At 43.1% G+C, this 16,748-nt stretch overlaps 1 protein-coding gene across 3 annotated transcripts; it reads left to right on the top strand.

Annotated features, from left to right (window-relative positions):
- Positions 1-721: 721 nt before the first annotated feature.
- On the top strand, positions 722-16,196 carry LOC135941654 (protein prickle-like). Of its 3 annotated transcripts, none has more exons than XM_065487272.1 (8): positions 722-986; positions 1,243-1,309; positions 6,518-6,755; positions 9,681-9,923; positions 11,789-11,992; positions 13,589-14,088; positions 14,686-15,008; positions 15,706-16,196. In XM_065487272.1, the coding sequence occupies exons 1-8, from the start codon at positions 968-970 to the stop codon at positions 16,140-16,142; spliced, it is 2,031 nt and encodes a 676-aa protein (XP_065343344.1). In that variant the 5' UTR covers positions 722-967; the 3' UTR covers positions 16,143-16,196. The 3 variants fall into 3 exon arrangements, with proteins under 3 accessions (XP_065343344.1, XP_065343335.1, XP_065343325.1); XM_065487263.1 differs by having other exon boundaries at positions 731-986; positions 1,240-1,309; XM_065487253.1 differs by lacking the exons at positions 722-986; positions 1,243-1,309 and adding an exon at positions 5,517-6,070.
- Positions 16,197-16,748: the final 552 nt, after the last annotated feature.

Here is a 16,748-nt window from a genome sequence, read left to right as displayed (position 1 = left end):
GCAAAATTTCATTGACACATTAAACGCAGAACAAAAAAATGTACTACTACTTGATTAATCAAAGGTGAGATCGAAATTCGTGTATATTACCAGGCCTGATGCCATAGATTGATTTGATAGAAATCTAATTGTCACTCATCTTGCGGGTATTAAGTCTTTCTTATTTCTCATCAGGATAATAATATGAGTATTGAGGTTATCTTTACTACTTCAATGTAATTAAATAATGTTCCAGTTTGATTATTTTTTCAATGACTTTCCACTGAGCAAGATTTCTATTTTGATCACATAAAATTATAATCTCCCATCTCCTTGACTGACAGGTTTTAAAGGAATTAGCACCCTTATAAAAAGCCCTCATTTTGGTATTAATGGGTATACCATAGGTATATTGTACCACGCATGATATAGTACATACTATAGCAAATTCACTTTGCTAAACAATTGGTAATTCTAATTCTTCTTTGTGGCGTATTTCAATATTACAAATGGTATGAAACGGCTTTTCCCTTGTATCGCTCTCTGAACGGAAATTATTATAATTAAGGTGTAAATACATAAAATGCTTCAGAGTTCAGAGAACAAAGAAAGGCTGCAGCGAAAAATCCCCCGGGCGATGTATTGCATGCGAAATTGACCTATATGGTTATTAAGTGTATTTTATTGGGTAGTACGGCGGCCGCTTTAAAAATTCCTCCCAACGCAGTTCCCATGAAAAGCCGCGGAGAAAAGGAAAGGGTTTCGTTAGTTCGACTGGTCGGCCAGTAGGTGGCAAGGGCGGGCGACTGGGAATGTGGTTGGCGGAGAACGAGAGAGAGGCACAGGCACTCAGGCCGCCGAAGATCTTTCTCGCGAAGGCAAAGTCGCTCGGAAAGCACCTGTGGCAGTTACAAACTGGAATTGCTGTTTGGGCATGGATGTTAATCGTGCAGTGCGACACATCGTTGGACTTCCATGATTGACCGCCATGGATTTCAACCTGCCAGGTAAATTAGGAACCCCTAATAAGCGCTAAAACTCGTGCAATTAACGGCTAAACATGGTATTAGAAGTGTTACAAAAAAAAAATGCTTGATTTCCTCAACCCGATCGAGTACACACTCTCGAATCGACAACCGTCCATGTTGCCGTGACTCATCAATCGGCAATATAATAATAAATTTCGGTCCCATGGGAAACCGACACCGTTCATCCGAAAACAGGCTCCTGAAATGTACACTCAATTTTTTTGTCACACAGCAGAGGAGCCGAACAGACGATGCCTGCACTGCGGCGATCAATGTCCAGGATTCACGCAGCATTTTTGGCGGTGAGTATATAAGCGACAATCGGGTTATAAAATTTCTCCATCACCCTTGAATGGTGGCCAGCAGTGCAAAGGCAATTGTTTTAATTAGTTGGCAAAGCGCGGCAAGTGACGCAATTTTCGGTGAGCGAATTGAAGGAAAATCAACCTGTTGGACAGGTGCGAGGGCGGCGTTGCCGCTTTGGTCACTCCAACAAAAATATTTGCTTAATTGTCGAGTCGTGATCGGGTTAGGGGGTCAACACGGGGTCGCCGGCAATTACATGCCGCTCGGAACCTTGAGGATTAATAGCCCCTCCAGTTCACACGATTTCCTCTCTCCGATTTATCCACTATTTTCCACAAAATCAACAGAGGAACGAACGCACGACGGCACGTTTTTCGGTGAGTTGGAATTAAAAAATCCTAATAAGCGGATTAAACGGCCGCGCTTGCCAGCCAGCCTTCTATGAGCAAAATTAAACGGAATTTCCAGGAAGAGTGTGCTGCGCGGGGGCATTAGCATTTTGGCACCCAGACGCCGGCCGAAACAGCACCCCCGTCGCGTCGCGGCGCCCAGACAAAGAGGCGCCCTCCGAAATGCGCAAAATCCCCCGCATAAATATATGCTGAAATGACTCAGAGATAAATTCGTGTGACTAAGGGAGAAAAGCGATGACATGTGAATTTGGAGAAGAATGGAGCGAGGCAGTAGCAGTATGCGCCGAGTTTATGAACCGCTAGGATGTGCTTGGAATAAACATCAGCAACAGACGCTTTTCTGCCGCTTTGCTCCGACTGTGCGCGCGGCCTAATATTATGCAGTGGCGCGCGTGAAAATATTTAACGCCGTCACATATACCCATCCGAGATTATCTCCGGGAAACAGACTCGCTCTCTCGACCCTCCCGCGATTCTTCGTCTTGTGTGGCCAGAGGGTGGGTTGCTCTGAATTTTACGGCCGGGGCGTTTTATAATTGCATTATATCGTCGAGAAAATCGGTTCTGCTGCCGCGGCTATAGTCAGCGTTTACATAGCCCGCGCACAGCGGTGCAGCTTTGTTCGCTCGCTTGGCGTTGCCTGCCTTTTTGTGGCCGTTGCTTCGCTTTCTGACTCTCGCAGTCTCTTTTCCGTTTTTTTATTTTTCTTAATTCACTCTGTTTATGCATCAATAAGTACCAAAAAAAGACATGACAGCGCTTGAGACGCTGCACCATAATTCACCTTGAATATGCTGCAGGACGTGCCTGTTTAAAAGGTGGAAGCGTCTGTTTCTTGTGTTAGTAGAGTGTGTCATTGTTCTGGTTATGTTTTTCATGCTAGAATTACCTTTTTCACAGATATCAGTTTTGCCTTTGATTGTTTATTGTGTTTAGTATGCGTCACTGTGCCTACTATATTACACAACTCGTGCCGCAACACTCCGCGCGTTGTAAGGCAAACTTTTGCGGTTGATTAAAGCTCAATTTAAAATCCTGAAGAAGAAGTAGTTGATTAATATTCTCTTATTCAATGTCAAGATTCGATTTTCCTCAGGAGCGCAGCGATTTATCAATACAAACGGGCTTGCTTAATTCTTAATGACTTGATGGAAATTAATTGGCCGATGCTGAATACATCCCTGAGTTGCAAATGAGCTTTTAAAAATGTTCCCCACGACGTGCAATCTGTGCAGCTGCTGCAGATGAATAACCTTTTCAAAATGTGATTAAAAGTTAAGCAACGAAATAAGAATAGTTTTAATATTATATTAGTATTTCATTCTCAGAATACGATGCGTCATAGTTAATATTATTGCCTCTGATTAATGCATGATTCAAAATGTTAACAGAAATGTATGCGGTTACTCCGCAGGTTCGAACACTAAAAATTAATATCTGGTTTATTGCGGCTTTTGAGAGATCAGAAGTGACATTTTTGTGGTTTCCTGGACGCAATCGAATACAATTGTACCGTGCACATGTGTTTTAATAATTGTATATTTTCTGATCGCTTTTATTTTATTAAAACGCACGCTGAGTACATACGTATTATTATTAGCTATAATATTGTATATTTCGTTCTTATAATATTATTCTTTTATGCATTATGCTGTTTGGTTTTTGGTTGAAGCATTATACTTTTGTTTATATCTTGAAAAGAAGATTGTAGCTTTCCATGTGAGGTTTTTACAGAAACATAATTTGATTCCTTTACTATATAAAATAAATTAGCATATTTAGCACGCTATCCAAAAATTTTATTTGTGCATGTTAGCCAAAGAAGCAAATGACTGTAGCTTAAAAATTTTCTCCCTAATTATCTAAATTGCAGACATTTTTGTGCGGGAGAAGATTTGTTTAGAAATCGTTTATGGGGCCATATATTCCTGTTAAATAATTTATGAACGCTCAAAGCCACGAAAGGCAAATCATATCTCGCACGATATTACGAATTCCGATTCAAATTGCCGCAGTCATTTGCAGCCAGCATCAATGTGCACATAAAGCATAACGAAGCGATCGATTTATACGAATCCAGGAAACACCGTTAATGAGCGTAGATTATGCAACGTCGAAGTGAAAAACACACATGCTTCGTCGAAAGAGACTTATATACAGATTATTCATTCCATCCCGAGCCGGTTTTATGTTAATTTAAATTAAGGAACGGCTCGCGCTCTCCGCAACATTAGTAGAAATAACGCCAGCAGTCGACAACTCTTTTAAAATAGGGCAAAGTCAGAAAGAGCTAGCTGAGAAACGATTGAGTACAAAAGAAGTGAGTTTCATCCGGCAAAAAAATGCACACGGAATTGAAACAAATAACGCTCGGCGGCGACGTCATATAATTAGCAGTCGACTTGTGTGCCCTATGCACCGGATTCCAGCTTTCATATTTCTTGTGAAAAGGCAATTATTTTAAAAGCACGGCAATTGTCCTCGGCTGGCGAGAGACTTCATTTGATGCACATGAAAGGGAAAAACACGAGTCGACGAGCGGCAGACACAATGAAAGAGTGTTTTAAAATCGCGGTCAGTCGGAGGTGTTGTTTCTCAAGTTGTAAATAATTCGCCCGGGCGCCTGTTGTTTATTAATCGGTTTTTGTCTTACATGCGCCTTACGGTGCCGAGCCAGGGAATAAAAGAAAACTCGTTTAATCTCATTCGATTTTCCCATTCCCACCGGGTCTGCATTGTTGTGCCGGCTTTTAAAGTGTGACTGACTGTGAGCGCCTATGCACCTCAAAAAACATGTGCTCCTTCACTTCCTGCGCCCAGCAGCCGCGGCCGGCGATCAGGAAAACGCGTGGAAATGTTTTACAGGCGGACAGTGTTTACACATTCACGGCTAAAATTAGAGGCGAAACACTTGTGCCCGCGCTGCATCATCGGCGGCGGCAGCAGCGGCTGCTTTATAACCCTAACTTTCGCCCCCTCCTTGTTTTAGTTGTAAAAAGACTCTGAAATAGCGGCAAAGGGAGATGGAAGCGGTCTTCATGACGCGCACTCGTCCGTCTCTTCGGCCGAGCATTAATTTCGCCTTCTCCCCAATCCGATCGGCCGTTCCCCCTACCTGTTATTCCACCGGCATGCACCTGTTCCGCGGCCGGTCAGTGCTGCCACCGCGTGGCGGTCCACGCAAGCACCATCCTCCTCCTCCGCAGGTCGAAATTCCTCGCGCTTGCCGGCCAGACACCTACGGTTGCGCATCGTTTACGAGAAATCACAAATTGATGCGCTCCTAAATTAATAAGCAACGCCGTGTTCGTCGCGCTCTTTTTTCTCTGCGCTCGCTCCACCCCACCCCACCTCGCGCGAGCTTCTAGCTTGCGGTTTATCTGCCCGCTACTATTCGCTACCCTTTTTGATGGCCAAAGAGAGCGAGCGGGAACATTGGTAACTGCCCGCGGCGGTGATTTGCATTTTAAAGCCCGCCCAGTCCGTCAGATAAATCAAAGATCTGCCTGCGAGTCCCCCCAGCTTGTAATTGCCCATCATTTGCATGTAAAATTTAAAACATTCCTATAAAACCAGCCGCATAAAAAGCCGAGCTCAACCTTGCTGATGAGAGCCAGCAGATATGGCCGGCGACAAGGTGGCAAATTAAAATTTATTCCCTCGTAACCACGACACTTATTTTTTCGTTGTCGCGCTTGATTAAGACATTAGAGGGAACTGTAAAATTTGTCCCGACGCCGGCGTGGAAATTTTTTGGCAGCGTACGTGAAGGGAACGACGAGACACCGCCACGACCATGCACAAATTACACACCATGTAGTGAATGTATGTCGTTAATACATTTTCACCCGTCGGCGGGATCATTTTTTGCCGGGGCCTTTCCTTCCCATTAGAAACAACGGCGGCTCTTGTAGTTTCCAAGATTATACCAACTAACGCGGAGGAAGTGCTGAGCAGAAGAAAAATATTCCCCGTTGGCTAGTGTTAGAAATGTATTTCATGATTGGAGTCGAAACACGAAAGAGGAGGAGAAGCAATTAAGCATCAGCCGTTTCTTCGGTGGCTCCCTCTTCAGTGTGAGCGCGACCCGCGTCGAGAGCGGAGGCACGGCTACGAAATGACCGGGGGATCTACCGAGGCCCACCTGGGCCCCGCGAACAATGTCCTCATGTGTCGACAGTGGTGGAAAGTGTGTTGGGTGTATGGTGATCAGAGCAAGTACTACCGCCAGTTGTACGGGCGCAGAACAACCCTTCAGACGCTCAACAACCCCGAGGTGCCGCCGAGGAACCCACCTATCAATGGACCGCTCAGAAGCCCGATCCACGCTTTGCCGCCGCTAAAGTAGAGAAACCTTTTTACTTTTTAGTTTACTTGAATTTGATGTCATTTTAGGGGTGGTTTTTATTACACATAGTATAAAAAACACTAGCCAACGGATTTTTATAATGCGTTTTCTGGAATCGTAAATTAGATTTTCCGTTTCAGCTGCTCCGCAGTTGCTCGTTCTGCTTGCATCGATCGATTCGTTTTCTCTTGATTGTCTTTTTTCCTGTTTGCCATTCGCCTTTGCACTTGCTCCGGCCGTGCCGATCCATTTCCCACACGGCAAAATCCGATTAATCACACTCCAGCGCATACTTTACCGATGAATAATAATTAAAATGCAAAATGTACACGGAGTGTGTACTCGGCTCTGCGTCGAGTTTTGTACCTCGCGTGCAATGCAAGAGTGGTAGTTGCTCTTATTTCAACCGCAATAACGTGTTTTCGTTTGTTTTTGATTCGCAGCAAAACCTGTCGCAACTGCAAGTGCCCCCGCGAGGACCACGCGTTTCCCATGGTGCGGGGGGTGCCGGCCCCGCCGCCTCCCCCGTCGCCGTCGCCACCTGCGGCCTCGACGGCACCGCACCCCGCGGCGCCGCCGGCCGTGGCCGCCGACCCACACCGCCACTCGCAGAGCGACGACGACTCCGGCTGCGCCCTCGAGGAGTACACTTGGGTGCCCCCGGGGCTGCGACCCGATCAGGTAAGCAGAATCGTTGGCCTTCCTTCGATGATGACTGCCTTTGGTGAATTGCCGGGCCCTAAAATAATAAAATAAATGTCCCCTGGGGCGAAGCTCTTATACCTGGCATGGGAGAAAGTGGCCTGCCAGAGTTAGATAGAGCCTCTCGCAGGTAAAATATATATTCAGTGGACTCACTGGTGAGCGAGTCCGAGAACCGAGAACCAAACCTGCAACAGCGGCGGCTCACTGTATTATGTTTCTCCCTTCATTCAACCACGCACGTGACCTTTGGGAATTGTTCTTTTATTTCGCCACACAGAGGTTGCATTCCTAGGATTTACGATCTGTGACAGACTGATTCTTCATGCTTGATAATGTCCTGCCCCATATAGTAAAAACCTATAAGCTCACCTATTCATCAGGAGCGCTTGGGTCTTTTTATTTCTCTATTCAGAGGTCACGTTGCGTTGTTGCGTTGCCTGTATGGCAGCAGCCACCCTATTTGTCTTCAGTTACCATTTTTCAAAGTGACTGGGAGTTTTTAAAGGTGCACAGCGCCTGCACGACACGACTCCGTTTCTTTATGCTTGCTTGAATTTCATTTGTTGGTGTGTTCCGACTGTGGCACCCCAACTTTCCGCCTTTCAGTGAGGGAATCGGACACTGCGCGCGGCTTTTTACCATCTCTTAAAAGATCATCCAGTTCGACCGCAGAGTTCTCGTCATTCACTAGCATTCCCCTACCTGTAACCTGAAGCAAATTCGAAACCAAATTATTCCCTAAATGGCACCCGGCACTTGCCGCAAGAGCGCATTCAGCGCTTGTCATTTCTATTTTCATAGCTTGGAACAACTACGTAAAACCATTGAATTAGCCATTAGTATCATCCAATTTTAATACAGCAAAACCAATTTTTGTTGGAATTTGAAAGTTGTGGTCAGCGGTGCTTTTTCGACTAAACTATTTAGCAAATTGACCCTATTGACCTCGTACAAATGGAAAGCTCTCAGGATTGAATCACCTTTCTCTCTCCATATCAAATTTACGTTGACAAGATGCAAATTGGGAATGGCCGGAATGGCAATCCGTGATTAGTATATAAGGGTTTATTTTAACAGAAAGCAACAAAATAAATAATCCAACATCGAAGACGAATATATTGAGAAGTGAACAGCTTGATGTTTAGATTGTAGACTATAATTATATTTGTTTCAAAAGCCTGACTGACAGAATGATAATCGATTATAGGCACAAATCATTAGCGGATATTTTCACTGGCCTTCTTCTAATCTATTTTCGCTGCCTCTACGCAGCAAGGGAATATTAATTGAATGGCAAAGGCAGTCTTCATGTGTGTTGTGTGTCACTCCGCACCAAAATGTGGTGAACTCGATCTTGATGAGCGTTTTGTGGGAAGGAAAATCCATTAATATCGAAACACGTCCAATTTCTCGCGTGTGCTTTGATAACTTTTCACGATTGCTTTCGAATACTTGCGGACTCACACTAGGATGCTATTTTCTCTGGATTATGTCTCCGCTAAGAGCGGCACTCTGATCTAAAGTGCTATTAAGTCGGAATCGGGTCCCTTCTCAAACCTCAAACCGTATCGATGAAAAAATCGAGGAACACGGTGTTTAAATTTATTCCGTTACAAAAATGGATCACCAAACAAGTTGTGCCCAATGCCTAAAACACACAATGCCGTGCTCTCGCTTTGTTTAGTGTAATAGTCCGTTTAACCATTTTGAGATTAATCGCGTGGGATATTGTTTCACAAAGCAGCAGTCGCCGCTTGATTTATAAAACATGAGGTTCTCTCGGCGCGCAGCAAGTTAATTGAAAAATTTTGAGCCGTGTTTTTGGAGCCGCGGGAGATCGCCTTGTAAAAAGTTTGCTCAAACAACATGTTCAGTCTTGACCGAATATTTGGAAGGCATCTCCATACGCGTGATGCGAGGACGCGACATCATGCATATGGAAATATCGTAATATCAAAAGACGCGGGGGCTAATTGCAAATTTATCAAATCCACTGCGGTCAGCAATGAAACCGGGCTTGGGCATGTGGGTTTGGCGCAGCTCATTTTTCATGCGGCGGAATTGGCATCGCGTGAGCACGGGATATTACATGACAAAAATTTATGTAACACCTCAATCATCAGATAGGCGAGCGAAAAAATTCTCAGAAGAGCTCGCAGCTTTTTATTATTGTGCGTCTATCCCGAGAGAAAAAGAGAATACACAACAAGCCTCAAAATACGCGACAGCTCCCTGGCAGATAAGAACTTTTCGTTTTACAAAAGGCCACTCTGTGTTAAAGTGGATTCGCTGTATCGCCTCTTCGCGTGGCTTTACTCTTGAGATTAAGTGAACGTGGTTAATGATAGTTATTTTTCTTTTTGAATCACTTTTTTTCCTTTTATTCTTACAACTTGGAAACGAAATTGACGAAAGATCCTTGTCAATGAAATCCCATAATATAAGTAGTGTGGTTTCATTTAACATTTGGCAGTCTAGTCAACACATAAATCTCCTGTACAAAGAAAATCTCAAAAGATTGCATTTTTGGTATAGCATCTGATATCATAAATGATTTCGTAAAGATTGCGTTAAATAATTACAACTTATTATAGAGTTTTTTGTTTTCTTATTAAAAATTTTACAAATATATTGTTTGATTCTTTGGGGCGTCGCATAATATTCATATATTTATTTTTTTTAAAAACGGGTTTCTCTAGATAATTCACAAGACATTTATATTTAATAAAGAGAGCCAGCTCAATTTTGTGTTTGTCTGGTGCAAACAGAGGACCAAATTCCAGACTAAAGACCTGCTGTAAACAACGAAAAACTACGATCGGTCTGCGCTGCGTGCTGTACTCCATTTCTTGAAATGTCCAGTCGTTTTAACGCATCCAATCTCTCTTATATGTTCTTCAGGTGTACCTGTACTTCTCGGCGCTGCCTGAAGACAAGGTGCCGTACGTCAACTCGGTGGGCGAGCGTTACCGCGTACGGCAACTTCTACAACAGCTTCCGCCGCACGACTCTGAGGTGCGATACTGCCACGGCCTATCCGAGGAGGAGAAGCGCGAACTGCGGCTCTTCTCGGCGCAGCGCAAGCGGGAAGCGTTAGGTCGGGGCTGTGTGCGCCAAGCGGCCTCCGGCGGCTCCTGCGGATCGGTGAGTGTAATGTGAAAATAATGCGTAATTATCGCATTCCTTTATGGCCGGCCGACACGCACACGTCCCTCTCATGCCTCGCGGTCTGCCATCTCTTGCTCGGCTCGTCTCTTTTCCCCGTTCGGACATGGGAATGAGTAAAAATAATATAATGGAGCGTTAGTAGAGCGTCGCTGGCGGAGAGCAGTAATTTTAGAACCGGCAAATCTATGTCCCTGCTCTCTGGCAGTACGTGTGATCGTTTTTTGTGCCCTCGCGTCGTTTTTTGCCTCTTTCCTGTGTATTTATTTTGTGAGTGGTGACGAGAGTCTTCTTTTTGGAGTGGACAAACACTGCTTTTCGGCCTCGCCATAGCCAAATATTGACTGCCAGCGGTGAGACGAAATGAGAAACGGAAACCGGGCAAACATGCAGGAAAATGAGCATAAAATAATATTGCAGAGGAATGAACCGAAAATTATCCGCTGCGGAGAGGAGATGAGAGTAAGGCCGTAATTTTATTGTTTTGTTTGCCGCTGCCGTGCTCTGTGCACGTCGATTACTGCCCTGCTCCTCTCGTTTGCTCTTTCAATTTACATTTTATTTGTTTCATTTCCATGTTCGTTCGCTTCTGGTACATGCATAAAAATACTCGGGTTGCGCACACGAGCGCGTCAGAGAGCGAATGTGTTTGTTGCCCTCGCGCTTTTCCATCTTTGCCGTAACTGTAACAAAGATTGATGTGTGGTTATTGCTAAGTTATAATTATTTTATTGCTCGTCGGCCTGCAGTACGGCGGCGGCGGCCGTCCGGCAAATGTAGCACCGCGATTATCGGGGCAAATGCGCGCAGATTCAATCTGAGATGAGCCCAGGAGAATTTTTTAATTGCTTTTTAGCTCTGCGGAGCAGACGCCTCGGTGATAATTGCACGTTGCTTTTTTGTGGTTGGTCGCGATCCAAAGACATTCTACAATTATCCGGCAGGAGTTATTTGAATAATTTTATACAACGAGCAAGTAGGGGTCCGCGGGCTTGATCTATTTTCGGCTGCTAAGTGAGATTAATCCTCTCTCATTGCCCTCGAGCCTAATTTCAGGTGTTTGCGCCGTTATTACTTTGACGCTTGATGTGCGATGAGCAATATAAATAACTCAATCATTTGCTAACAATGTTCGAAATAAATCACCAGAGTGGATTACAATTTCTTGACGAGATGAATTACTTCGATTTAAGTTAAACGGAAAGAGGCGTACCTAATAAACTCGTAGCAATTACGGCTCGCTGGAATTAAGGAGTAGATCAGCTCATTCACCGTAATTGATTTGGAATATTTACATTATAAACACGCGGCACAGAGGGGAATAAAAATGGATCGGGCCTCTCCAGTCTCCAGGGGCCAAACCAACCGAAATAGCTTTATCATGAATGTTAATTGCATTTCCAAATTTGCATTTTATCGCTGCTCAAATTGACGTTCTCGGCGGAGTTTTAATTGAATCGTCAGCGCGCATGATCCGAGGGCCAGGGTTTTACAAAATCTGATCCGAATGGCCTGGATCACAAATCGCGCGCGCGCGTTTGCCTTGTGGGAAACGCACTAGCGCGTTTTAAAAGACAAGTAGCACCATTTTTTGTCTTCTAATCTGATGCATTTTCTCAAGCTTTCAGTAAAACGTCCTAATTACAAGCAAGCTCTCGGCGCGTTCTAAAAACACTCACTCAGCCTTATCAAGATACGCTCGTTCAAATTAGGAACAATTAACCCTTTATAACCGGCTCCTCCGAAACAAACAATAAAAATGGCCTCGTAATATAACTCTCTGGACCGTCCATACCAATAAAAGCAACCAACATTTTCTCATTTTTATTACTCCTCCTTTGCAGTGCTCGGAGCCTCTGGGTCTCGGCGACATGTGCGTCACAGCATCGCGTGCCGGCCCCTCGGTCCAGTGGCACCCCGCATGTTTCACCTGTTGCGTGTGCAACGAGCTGCTCGTGGACTTGATATACTTCTACCGCGAGGGAAAACTCTACTGCGGCCGCCACCACGCAGAGACGCTGAAACCGCGCTGCGCCGCATGCGACGAGGTGAGCCAGACGTCAATTACTGTAATTTGGATTTAAGTCGATTGGATATTTTTTGTAAGCTCTGATTGATCCTTCTGACACAATTATTCACAAGTCAAGGAATAATGACTATGAAACTGGCGACTATACAAGCCATATTATTAATTTTCAGAATTGGACCAAAAACTGACTGAAGGCAAAAAAGGAGAATTACTTATTTAACTGAGATTTTTCTCAATAGCTCTAAATATTTCAAAAAATTCACTCCTACTTATTCATTCTGGTGTCATAGACCTAGTACTGACATGGAATCATTTTTAACTTTAGTTTATTAGTCTACACGAATTTCAACACCGTATTGCACATCGAACTATGAAATAGAATAGAATATTTATTAAACGCCAACGGCGTACAACTATTTCCAGCATTTATATGAGGCTGCTTTGGTTCAAGTCAAATGTTTCAGAGGACAGTCAAGAATATGGTACTTACTATACAGATCAGCATTACAATAACTACATTTACATTTGTCAGTAACATCCAGGTGAAAACAAGAATTTATGCAAATAAGAAAATGATATCCATGAAAAGAATATCTGGTTAACATGGAACTATGAAATAGATAATAAAAGGTGCCAAACTGAAGATTGTGAAATTTTGATGTTGACGCGCATTGTTCTATTTCCACGCAGGACACATATTTTACAGAAGAATCTAACCAGATCCTTTTTTCATGTTGAACCGAAATTCCATAAGGTTTTCCTGTTCATAAAATGGGGCTTTTGTCATAAGTTGAAACTAGAAGACCCAAAGTAAAAACGTTTGCTAGCTTCTAGGAAAATGTCCGGCATTTCAATTTAATATTAGTGTACTTATTATTTGCCAAAGTTTAAATCGCGTTTGGGCCTTTTCTGACCATTTTCCGCCTACGCAATCCATTCATTCTTGTCATTTGATCTCAAAACAAATATCAGGCAGTAAGAGCTGGCAGTGTTTCACTGGAGTCAAGAAGTAGATTTTTTATCTTTTTAAACCAAAACTTGCGATTGAGTGATCAGAGCTATAGTTTTATCGCTGCACTATTCAATCGCTAACAATCAGATCATCGACGTTTCTTTTGCGGGCAAATTATTTTGAAAAAACAAATCAAAGCATATATGAAATAACGAAGTATGAATCGTATTTTGCAAACTAAAAAATTCATGATAACAGGACATTTTACAGAGTTTTAGTGTTGGGGTGTCGGATTTTCGTGTCGAAATTATTCTATTTTGTTTTGCTTGATATACCAAATTCATAATTATTCTGAATGTCGAGATATTGCTAATATAATAAATTAATTTGTAATTCGCCACTTGCGCTGAACAAATTTTCTCCCCCTCCAAAGAGACGTTATTATTGTTGTTTAGGTGTATGATTTTATTCTGTTAAATTGATGTAATAATTAATTCCCTGCTGCTTGTGTAGCTTTAGTATGGCCTAAAACAATAAGTTCAATCTTAATATCCCAACTCTTACTCTATTATAGACAATCTTTAGTGTCGTGCAAAAATCGACTTGACTGCCAATCACGCCTTTGTATGTTTTGCATTAAACTGAGCCTGGAATTGTTTGCAGATCATCTTAGCCGACGAGTGCACAGAAGCCGAGGGGCGCGCCTGGCACATGAAGCACTTTGCCTGCTTTGAGTGCGACACACGACTCGGCGGCGAGCGCTACATCATGCGGGACGGCCGGCCCTTCTGCCTGCATTGCTTCGACAATCTGTTTGCCGAGTATTGCGACTCGTGCGCCGAGGCGATCGGCGTGGACCAAGGACAGATGAGCCATCAAGGGCAGCACTGGCACGCCACCGAGCGCTGCTTCTGCTGCCAGTCGTGTCACGTGTCGCTGCTCGGCCGGCCCTTCCTGCCCCGCAGAGGCTCGATCTTCTGCTCAGTGACGTGCTCGATGGCGCTGTCGCCGTCGCCAGCGAGAAAAGCACCGCTGGCGCCGTGTCTCAAGAAGCCAAAGTCTCCTGCTCTAGCAATAGAGGAGCCGTCGCCGAGCATATCGCCGCCCGACGTTAATGAAAGACTAGCCCCTGTAGTGCCACAAGGGATTCTGAGAAAACAGAGGTGCGTCGAGTATGTCCAACTGCCGCTTTTTTGCACACCCAATTGACATTTCGTGCGTCGTGATATATTAGTCTGATGGGCGAAGGAAACGTTGAATGATGAGAGTTAAGAGCCTGTCAGCGCTATGAAAAGAAAGCATAAAGTTTTATTGGTTTATTTATACTTAGTCTCTCTGTTTACTGGATCTGAGCCAAGTAGAAAATCAGTTTTAATCACTTAGCAGCCTTTGATCTTACAAGTTAACTTAAACAGTTTAGTACGCGAAATGTGTGTGAAGAGCTGAAACATAAACTTTTTCAATGCACGGCACTATTAAATTTAACTATTAATTAATTTAAATTTTGATTATTCTCCAATAAATAATATTATTTACTTTAACAAGTTCAGCTGAATGAACATGACTTTAGATCTGTAAACTTGTAACAAAATTTAATAGAGGCGGGTTTCAGCAATCAATATCTGAATTCAGTAGGATGAATATTTAAATACATGCAATTTACCAATTTAGTCGATGTAAAACTCAATTCCATACAATATAAATAATACATTATGAAAAACGATGAAAAATGACGTTAAACCAAAATAACTCTTTTTCAGGCCCAAAGAAGAGACTGATTCATCCTCGCCACCGCCCGTGCCGTCTTCAAGCCCGCCTACGACGCCGCCTCCCCAGTCACCCTCTCGAGTCAGTGAAATTACCCCAGTCAATGACAGCCCTCCACCAAATTGCACATCGCCCTCGCCGTCCCTACCGCCCCCAAGTCCGTCGCAGATGAGATCACCAAAAATGGGTAGGAGAGCGCTTCAACCGCGAGTGCCTCAGTTGGACCTGCTCGGCGCCACAGCTTTGCCGCAAAGGTGTGAAGTTGCTCTACAGACAGAAGAGTCTGCTCTCTCTCCATGGACCCCATCGCCAGCTGGTCAGTGGAATTTTATATTATGCATTAAGTTTATAAATTAAATTAGTAAAGTAGTGCTATGAGAGTAAATAAGCCTGTGAACTATTTATTGATTTAATTTTTGAAATCGGTCCAGATTCGCCAGTAATTTTATTTAAACACTTCAATACAATTTATAATATTTGACTAATAATCAATTTTACCTCTGCAACAAATTTAAAGCATTTTCATAAGAAGAATTGGGACTTGGTAGTTTGTTAGATAAATTATCAAAGTGTCAATTAAAGTCGATTAAATTTTCATTCTAATTGTTCATGGCAAAATTCCATTTGTTCCCACATAAATGGGTAAAATTGGAATTTTAAGACCAATTAGTTTATCCATTTGAATATCTACTAATGGCCAAATTTAAATTTTCCCTGTCAATTAACTAAATTCCAGAGTTGAATGAAAATTTTACTTTAAGTATAAATAAAAAGGGAAACATGATACCTTCTTTAATACCACAGATATAAAATATTCAAATTAGCTAAAAAAATTGGAGTTAAACAAAGCTAAAGTTCCTGTGAATATGAACATTCAGTTTTGATTTGGAATCAACCGTTCAAACATTGTAAAAGTTTTAGTGCTCAATAATTCAATATGAATTAAATTGCAGATATGATTTTAATTGCTTGTCATTCAACAACGTAAAATATTTTGTATGTGATGATTTCAGGTTTGGATCGAATGGTTCTGGAAAGAAACTTTGAGCAGTTCCTCAAAATGAGTCCCAGTACCTCCAAGCAGCCAATGCTAAAAGACCTGGACAGGTGGTTGTCTCGAGCGCCTGAGCTGAGTGTTGAGACGCGAGTCGAAGTCCACCACGAAGTCAGTCCGGCGAGGAGAAGCGTCCGCTTCGACGACAGCGTGAAAGAGGAGCCTGAGGAGCGAGAGCGGCCAAGTCGTCCTAGCAGACCCAGTCGACCGCGTCGCTACTCCTCATCCTGTTCCTCGTCGAGCAGTTCAAGCAGCTCTGAGGATGAAGCCGACTACAGCTTGCCACCAAGGAGAGCCTATGGTGGAGTTAGAATCTCATACGTCCCAAACGACGCCCTGGCAGTGGCCAGACACAAAAATACTCCACGCGACGATAAAAACTGCCTTATTTCGTGACCAAAATGTACAAATGAACTCTAATATTAAAATATAAGAAATATTTTCAAATTTAGAACTTGCTGTTTTTCTCTCGTAATGAAGACATAAGATAAGGATGGAGATTATCATGCAAAATTTATGAAAACCTGAAGAAGGCGTTGATAAATTCCTGTGTTGCAGGATTTGAATAATACCAAGAAAGCGGGCTCTGCGGGTACTGGCTTTAAAGCACTTAAATTATATTTTACCCGTGTATTTATGGAGCTCAACTTGTCATGCAACAAGTTTCCTCTACAGCCCGAGCGCGCCTTAGGGCAATTTTTAAACACCTACCTCTCCCGTAGAATTATTTGGTGCTAGAATCAGTCACAAGGTCATAAAGAAATATAAAGCACGCCTGCTGCCCCACCTCTCCTTTTTTTTAAACTGACCATTTCGTTTGAAAGATTACAACTTTCAGGAAAGGAATTATGACTCAATCCTATTATAAAACACAAATCAGTGGCTCAGCGCGGCGAGAGATTGCTCCATGTAATTAATCGTTTTGGCTCTATTTTGCCAGCACGGTTCGCCAATTCTGTCCAAAAACGTTATGTGATTTTATATCCAATTATTGTATGTATT

Source organism: Cloeon dipterum, chromosome 1 (assembly GCF_949628265.1).
Source record: "Cloeon dipterum chromosome 1, ieCloDipt1.1, whole genome shotgun sequence".
In the NCBI taxonomy this organism is placed as follows: Eukaryota; Metazoa; Arthropoda; class Insecta; order Ephemeroptera; family Baetidae; genus Cloeon; species Cloeon dipterum.
Note: the sequence above shows the minus strand (reverse complement) of the source record. Positions and strands in the feature narration are given on the sequence as shown.